This window comes from Helianthus annuus, chromosome 12, assembly GCF_002127325.2.
Source record: "Helianthus annuus cultivar XRQ/B chromosome 12, HanXRQr2.0-SUNRISE, whole genome shotgun sequence".
Lineage (NCBI taxonomy): Eukaryota > Viridiplantae > Streptophyta > Magnoliopsida > Asterales > Asteraceae > Helianthus > Helianthus annuus.
In genome coordinates this window covers 114,434,847-114,443,739 of record NC_035444.2, presented here as the reverse complement: position 1 = coordinate 114,443,739, position 8,893 = coordinate 114,434,847, and the positions used below count along the sequence as shown (strand labels likewise).

At 37.1% G+C, this 8,893-nt stretch overlaps 1 protein-coding gene across 1 annotated transcript; it reads right to left on the bottom strand.

Moving 5' to 3' along the window:
- Positions 1-214: 214 nt before the first annotated feature.
- On the bottom strand, positions 215-5,086 carry LOC110895676 (subtilisin-like protease SBT4.15). The gene is made up of 10 exons (XM_035981353.1): positions 5,007-5,086; positions 4,579-4,676; positions 3,144-3,314; positions 2,957-3,062; positions 2,311-2,815; positions 1,875-1,972; positions 1,581-1,802; positions 1,388-1,502; positions 1,109-1,325; positions 215-899 (listed from the first exon to the last, which is right to left on the bottom strand). Exons 1-10 carry the CDS (start codon positions 5,084-5,086, stop codon positions 346-348), a joined length of 2,166 nt encoding a protein of 721 aa, XP_035837246.1. The 3' UTR covers positions 215-345.
- Positions 5,087-8,893: the final 3,807 nt, after the last annotated feature.

The window sequence follows — 8,893 nt, the reverse complement described above, 5'->3', positions numbered from 1 at the left end:
TTTCCTTTATAATTCGATTACAAGTTACACGCATTCAAAACCCATTAACTTGTTCACAACTCGTCAACCTAAATATTTGAATGGTCAAATATTTTAATGGTTTAGATAAACAGAAAATGGTTTACACGGGTCTGAGACATACGATTTTATTTGTATCTGAGTCAGAGTTAGTTGACATTTTTGACATAAATAAATAAGCGGGTCATGTCCGGGTTAATAAATTCAACGCAGATAAACATTGGCACTTTCATCACTATTACATCTCAAATTTATCAGTCAAGAACTCAAGATTGATTATAATCAAAAGATAGAATTCTACGTACTTTGCTCCTACACCTCGTTATACTACCATATTGGAGGTATATACCTGTATACAACAACCGGGCTTACTACAGAATGCTTATCATTCTTCCAAACAAGTGATCCTGACAACAAAGACGCATCCTTTCGATCAAACTTCCCCTCCACAACAACCGTAAACGCTCTTTTCTTGTTTAACTTGTCAAAGGATAGCTTACTCGGCTCAACCTTGATCGAAAGTCCCTTAGGACTCGCCACCTGGGCTTTGTAGGTAACTTTTTCATCGCCTACGTTCTTTACAACCCGTTTAAAGACCACAGAAAAGGTTGTGACATTGCTTTCAACCTGCAAATGTATTGATGGATAGTTAAGGCCATCAACACCTTTTGTTGGTTTAAAGTTGTTGCAATGGTATGTTTTCTTTCCACCAATCAGTATGGCAAGAGTTGTGCTGTTGTAGCCTACTTTGCATAGGAACCGAATGTAGGCACTCGTGTTGATGTCGTAAACGAGACCAGGGCTTCGTGCTTTGGTTGGGTTTATAAGACCCGAGCCCGATGCCAATGCCATGTCTTTTGTGTTCACTTTCATTGTTGTTGCTGGGACAAAATAGGACACTTGAAATCACATGTTTTGAACTTTTCATCTATATATTAACCTACCCATTTAGTCATTATGAGTAGGGATCGCAATGACGGGTATTAGTATTATATCCCATTTAGTCATTATGAGTAGGGATCGCAATGAGTAATATTATACCCTAATATTACTCAGGAACGTTTGATCGAGACGAGGATTAGTAACTCACCAGTTGTCATTAGAGCTGATTTTATTGCAGCTGGCGACCAAGTGGGGTGAAAGGATTTAACATAGGCTGCAGCTGCGGCCAAATGAGGGCAAGCCATTGAAGTTCCAGATGCTATTTTGTAATCCACAAACCGTTTGTCCATGTCTGGGTGTCCGGTCATGCTTGATAGTTTTGAGTACGCAGCCAATATGCCGAGTCCTGGTGCAGCGATATCAGGCTGTACCATAAAAAATGCATTAATTATACATGCGCCGAGGTACATCAATCAAACTTAGGTACCTTAAGGATGTTGGGAGTTATAAGCTGTGGTCCTCTTGAAGAGAAAGACGTGACAAATGGCACATCATCCATCGTAATGGATCTTGTTTTTTGTATGACGGCGGCGGCAGACTTTCTGTGTTTAAGCAAAGGTATTAATTATTAGGAGGATGCCAACCCAACTTGAGGTTAGATAATTGAATGGAAGTCTTACTTGGTGGAGTTGATGTAGTGATCGATATTTAAACCCTCCTCCTGACTTACTGTGGTTCCTGGGATGAGAAACGTAGAAGGTAGATCATAGTCCTTATCTCGTGACAAAATTAATCCGGCCACTCGTTTGTTGTACAATGTGATATCTTGTTCATTTTTTCCCACACAATACACAATCTTTCCCTTCACCATTTCATCCGACAACGAGTCAAAGTCGCAAGCACTGCGTAGTGTAATCATCCCATTAATTTCAATCTTACATTCTTAATGCAAATGACTACCAACTTAAATGTACCTTGCGTTTCGGTATATTTGACTAGCATTGGCTGCAAGGGTACCACTTATTAAGGGATACATTTTCTTCCTTGGCGAAAATGTATTAAGAGAAATTCCCTATCAGTAAACATAATTTATAATGGTTACAATACGCAGTATTATTTTTAACTGCCTATCCGAAAAACGACAGAAATTGACAAACTTTTATAAATTACCAATCAACCGGTGTGTCCTATCCTATGGCGCAACACGCTTATTTTTTAAAACGTTTTTCTTAATTTTAATTCTTTTTGTAAAAATAAATTGAATATTGTTTACAACTTTCAAACTATTTGTATTCTAATTATTACTTTTTGTTTTGTACTTGTAGCGTCAACATAGCTTAACATCAGACAGTAACCGTGATTTTCTCATCTACGTAGGGTGTAGTGAGAGAGAGAGAGAGAGATAGTAACCGTGATAGTGTGACCGTTGCCCAACTTAACATCAGATACAAACTGCCTATCGGAACTTGATGCAGCGACGGTTGTGACCCACGGTGCTATGTTTTTCACCGTGAGCTGATGGGGGCCTTCGTTGCCTGCTGAGCATGCAACGAAGACCCCCTTCTTCATCGCGTGAAAAGCTCCAATTGCGATTGAATCTTGGAATAACTGTCTAGGAGTACCACCAATGGAGACTGATATTACATCAACCCCATCGGCGATTGCCATGTCAAATCCAGCTAACAAATCCATCTCGGAACAACTACCACTCCAACATACTTTATAAGCTGCTATACGTGCTGCGTCCACCCCACCTCTTGCTGTCCCTTTCCCAATACCGAAAACATTAGCATTCTTCACAGGGATGCCTGCAGCCGTTGAGGCCGTGTGGGTTCCATGGCCTTCCAGGTCTACAGGTGACAACTTCTGGTCGGGCTTTGTACTGATGTGGGAATATTGTGCACCAATCAGTTTGCTGCATAATTACACAAACATATACAAAACTGTAAGTATGTGCACCATGTCCAATGTTAAGGGTGGGTGTCAATGTGAATTACTCGACTCGCTCCTTAAGTGCGAATCTAACCGAGCTTCCTAAACAAAGAGACGTACGTACTTGTTGCAACCTGTGAAGTTTCCAGCGACAACGCATTTCCCCTTCCATTTTGGAGGAGGAGGACCGTAGCCTTTGTCATCGAAGCTAGGAGAGAGAGGCCATACCCCTGTTGGACATTGAATAATAAATCATCATATAAAACATTCTTGTAAATTACAGATATATATATAAGTAGTTGAATGATCACCGGTATCAAGAACACCAATGATGAGATTGCTTTCGACTTTTAGGTTCCTTTTTGTTCCCTCTAGTGGCATTCCAAGGAAATCCCATGATCTGGTTGTGTGAAGCTCACGTTTGGTGTTTGGGAACACTGATAGAACTCCTTCTTTATCTGCAACAAATATTTTGCATAAATCTCATTTTTTGGGTTTGGATTCCAACAACTAGTCGGCCTAATCAACCACAAAGACTCCAAGATCAGTTTGTAACTTTTTGTAGGGCCGGCAATTTTTTGTAGGGCCGGCTCAACCGTTTTAGAGGCTTAAAGCCAACTAGAGATCTGGGCCTACTAACGGGCTGTATGGTAGCCTCTGAATGATCATTAAGAGGCTACCTCTTAATGGAACCATTTAGAATTTTATCAATAAGAAGGTAGAAGAATGTGACATGTGATGATTTACCATTTAGAGGTTACCTCTTAACCATTCAGACTTGAGGTTACCTCTTATTCATTCAGAGATTTTAAACCATTAAGAGTTAGCATCTCAATGATCATTAAGAGGCTACCAAACAGCCCCTAAATAAGGTTTTTTTTATGGGTTTGTACCAATTGGATTTTGGACTTTGTGTTTATTTAAAAATAACAAACGAAAAAAAACGGGCTAACAATGTCTCGAAGACTCGAACCCCCACCTTACTTGTAGATAGAGAGGAAGTTTACCACTAAATCAACCTACCATTTTATGTTTAAACGCCCTAATTTAAATATATATACAAAAACTAGCAGTCTTTTCTAAATTTGGGGTCTTTCTATTAAATGGTGGCCCAAAGCCCTTGCTTGGGTTTTCTTACCCTTGGGCCGGCCCTGATTTTGTTGTTCGGAGACACTTTTGCTTACTTTCACATTATCACTAGGAATTTATCAACGTTTTTTAGTCTCGCTCTTCATTTTTCTCTCACTTTTAATCCCTTTAATTTTCATCTTCTAAAATTTGTCAAAATAATTTTTCGTTTTTATTTAACCTCAAGACTTTTCCACTTTCAATTTTATTCCCTTATATTTTTCATAATTTACAAATTTGTTGTTTAGTATATCGGTCTAAAAATTGTTAGTTAAAACACTGTAACGCGTGTGTGGTTAAACGTTTTTACGTTCATTTTTTGTGGTTTAATAGCCAAGTAGTTATTCTTCTCAATGTTTTACTTTCGTTGTACTTATTGCAAGTTAACACGCTGCGATGTGCATGCATGGTTCAATGTTTTTATGTTTACTTTTATTCGGTTTAAAAGTTTTGCTGCAAAACGCGGGTCCTAAATACTAGTTTCCTTTTATTTGATTATATTCCAATAAAATTTGACATGGCCCGTCCTTTTTACAAAAATAAAAATAAAAAAAAGAAAGGTTTTTGCATGGTTTTCCTGTTTCTATTGATTGATCATGATGGTAAAATATAACTTACGTGAGAGTTGTTTTGCTTCATGAGGTAACAAATTTGCCACAAAACCATTAAAGCTCCTTCCATAACTATGCAACTTGGATTCTCTTGCAAGTGTTTCACTGCAAAATCAGAATTTGATAAGCCAAATAAAAAACTTGTGATGTGAGTGTACTAAGTAACTTGTACGTCAAGTTTCTAAACAAAATACTAAGGGGGTGTTTGGTGTTGCGTTTTCAAAATAGATTATACGTTCTCAAAATAGATTTTGCGTTCTTAAAATTGCATTTTGAAAAAGTACGTATGCAGGTACATGCTTCTGCGTTTTGGAGGCAGATAATCACTTTTTCATCCAAACACTTTTTTAGATTATTTATGTTTTACAAACGCAATAATCAAATGATCACTTCAAAATGTAATCCAAACACCCTCTAATTCTCGACTTTACTTACTCTCCAATGGTATCCGAGAGAAGACTATGGTGATCATCTGCAATCGACGTCAACGTCTTCTCAACAGGTGAAGCTCCCATGTACACTATGTATGCCTATTAGAACAATTGCGCCAAAAAACATCAAGCTCTTACATTATTTCAGTGATGTTTTATACATACCCGTAACTTGTTTCATAATCCGTCAATGTATCGGGTTTACCCTTGGGTTTGTTTGTTATCATTATACTCATGGTTGTAAAACAAGGTTTACAAGGCCGAGTACTCCCCGAGTAGTCGCTACAAGGCAGGCTGCCGAGGCGACTTTCTTTGACTCCGCCTAATTACTCGGAGTCGGTCAAACGCGGTCAACCTCGGCCATAATTGGATCTAGTAGGTCAACGCGGGCCGAGTTTGACTTAAATAATAATATAACATAATTTCTATGCCTATCATATTAAAGAATAAATATCATTTTCACGTATTTTGTTATAAATATTAGTAAATTTGTGTTATTTGACATATATTTAATCTCCAAAAAGTAATTTCTTTATAATTTAACATGTCCGAGTACTCCCCGAGTACTCTCCGCGTAGACCGAGTACTCTCAACTCCCCAGTCGACCGACTAGGGAGCGCCTAGCGACTTTTGCAACCATATTTATACTATAATTGTATATAAGTTCATAATCCAAGAGCATTTCTGTAGCTTACAGAAATAAAAAGAAGAAGCAAACTGTGTTACTTCGATAAAACGAAAATGGCATTTTGATCAATGAGTTTGGCAAAAATAGCTTTCACTTTTTTTCTTTACAAACATATAATTTCACTTTTCTTGTTTTTAATTAAGAAATTGTTTCCACTAACCAAAACCTTTCATATTGTGTCGTAGCAACATATTTTGACCTCGCGCACCAAACTTCTATCTGGCGTTGGAGAATGCATTTGTCGCGCCAGATGGAAATCTGTTACGCTAAGGTTGAAATATGTTGCGACAAAAGACATTTGTCAAACATTGGTTGATTAAAACTTTTTGTCAATTAATCAAGATGATATTTTGATGATTCCAATAAACAAATGTGTGTTGTGATGGATTATACTACTGCAAATCCAGGTTACACGATATTGGTGAATCTTAATATATTATAATGTATTACAACCCAAACAAACATACTCGTTTATCCTAATCATGCCTTTAAATATTATCCTTTTATTTTTATTTTTCTCTGTCTTTGTATAATAAAGAAGTCTACTGATTTAGTTTTTGTACTTGGAACCTAATTGTATGATAAAATTTGATCAAAACTAAAATACTAAGGGGAGTGGGGGTGGTCCGTGATGGACACTCCATCACTCGTGAAATAATCACGAACACCGTCACCACCATACTCTATCACGAGTGATAGTTTAACTCGTTGATAATATCACGCGTTGAAGATTGTTGAATGTATGTCTATGACTTGTACATTGTGTATTAATACTTGTACATTGGAATCCCATCACTAGTGATGACCACCGCCACTTCGATTCTATCACTAGTGATAAAATAGTGGGTGATGACATGGCATGAATTGATTGGATATTGGGAGTGATAGAATTCTATCACTAGTGACCACCCCCTCCCCCTAAGAAATGTACTTGGTATTCCGATGACCACGGGTAAACATGATACCTCACATGTATCGAGTAATCATTCATCTGGATTATAATTGGGTATGGGATTACCAATACCTTTCCTCCGTGACAGACTTACAGTTGAATCCATAAGTTAGTGCACATATGAAGTTAGAGATTTGTTGAATAACCTAGAGGTCCTAATTTGTCGGAGAGTTAAGTAGCAGAAGTGGATCAATAATTTACCGACAGATAGGTGGGAAACAAAAAGAGAGTCAATGTACCTTTCTTTCATTTTGGTAATCTGCAGCAATCACTATGGTGTCAAGACATAGACTAAAGAAGATTAAGGGCAGTAATAGTTTGAAAATCCCCATTGATCACTCTCTTGTCTCTAAAACATGAAGTTGATTAGTTTGGTTTATTTATAAATATAGGCACACGTAGTGAGCATGTGATACAACGAAAAGACCTCCATGTTTGTCTCCGTTTAGAGAAGATTGAGTATTACGTGGCTTCAAATGTGGATCTCTAGAGTGACTACTACTACTTACGTAACATTCGTTTTGTGTTTATAGTAATCAGAAAAAAGAAACACCAACTTTTTATGTCAATAAAATAAAACATTAAATTAGGTAGATAAACAAAGGAACATTACAAAATGAATTTCAAAATGTATAATACTAAGGATTACAAGCATCAAGATACATAATACATCCATTAATTTTTATTCTTTTTGGGCGTAAATGTTTTTGAATTAATATTAAATTTTAATAAATAACTAGCGGAATTCCACGCGCTTCGCAACAGGAATTCGATCTATTCGTATCAGTTCAGTCTATCACGGTACCAGAATTCAGTGTGTATCAATTCAGTTCGATATATCGGCACTCACTAAAGAGAAGTTACAAGTTAATTAATCGGAATTCGGAATAGGAACCGAAAGAGAAAACCCAAACACGGTAGCGTTAACAACCGAAAGAGAAAACCCAAAAAATAAAGTCATAATATGATTGAAACGATAGCAACACGTGTTCAATTCAACGTAAAAACCCAAAAAATAAAGTCATAATATGATTGAAACGATAGCAACACGTGTTCAATTCAACGTAACCAAGATAATAAAAACGGTTGTTTCGGATTGGCTAAAACCGAAATACCACAACGTGCAATAAACAAATAATAACGAACCTTCCTTTTTAATAACAACTAGTAATTTTACCTTGCACATTGCGGCGGAAATTGAAGATAACCTGATATATAATGAATATTTCTAGGACCTGATTTTTAAATTTTCAAATATAGACATTATATTGCTACTTGCAGGTTTATCCTATCAATTATTGTTGAAATAATAGACTTGGGCGGTTATCATTCATTTAGGTTTAATTGTTTCTATCTGATGGGCTCATGTGTTTTTGTTATGATGTTGGGCCAATGGGCCTGGTTGTTAATAAGTTGTTAGTTGTTGCAACAGATTGTACAACTGGGCAAACTGGAGGGGGCAAAGTGCAACTTCTAAGGGACTGCGATCATCATCCTCTGAAGTTTTGGACTAAAGTGTAATATTGGTTGCGCAGACATATAAAAGGGTGGATCTCAGTCATTTGTTCATGATTCACCCCAAATTTCACTCCGTCACTCTCTCCGTATAACGATTAGGGTTTTCTGTGTATCTTCGCATCTCGGTGTTCTCTCGTCTGTGCTTGAGAGATTATCGTTGTTGTTCGGTATAGATGATCATCTGTTGATGATCATCAAGACATCTTTGTATTTCTGTATTGCTCAGATCTTACATTTGTAAGATCATTGGGATATTGAGGGGTAAATCTTTTGGTTTGCGTTAATAAGAGATTTGTCACTTTGTTTTGTCGCTATAATTTGTGTCTATATCTTGTTGTTTGTCATTGTTGATCATCATACCATTGTTTTTAACATGGTATCAGAGCCATTGAGCTCCTGATTGATGATCATTATTCATCTTCCGCGGTATATCTGTGTGTATTTTTGACTGTTTACTGTTGTTGTAATTTCTAGGGTTTCTGTTCTCTGAAACTATTTTTGAAGGCAAATCTGCTTAGATCTGTTTATTTGGAGGTGTTCTTGTTATTGGTGGATGAAACCCTAACTTAGGGTTTCCAAGGCGACTGTTCAGATCCACTCTCTTTGTTAGTCTCTGAACCTTAGAAGGTTCAGGGCAAACTAACCGGAGGTGTTATTTGCGGCATGTCTATTTCAGATCGGGTAGATCATAATATCTACTATTCTGGTATCTTTTGAAGTAATACGCACCCAC

What these genes read in the sequence shown, in the direction of transcription:
- LOC110895676 (XM_035981353.1), bottom strand. Translation starts at nt 5,086, where the DNA reads ATGGGAGCTTCACCTGTTGAGAAGACGTTGACGTCGATTGCAGATGAT. An exon ending in CATTGGTGTTCTTGATACCG is followed by an intron (nt 3,063 to 3,143) that starts GTGATCATTCAA and finishes AATGTCCAACAG; the next exon opens with GGGTATGGCCTCTCTCTCCT. An exon ending in AACTTCACAGGTTGCAACAA is followed by an intron (nt 2,816 to 2,956) that starts GTACGTACGTCT and finishes GTAATTATGCAG; the next exon opens with CAAACTGATTGGTGCACAAT.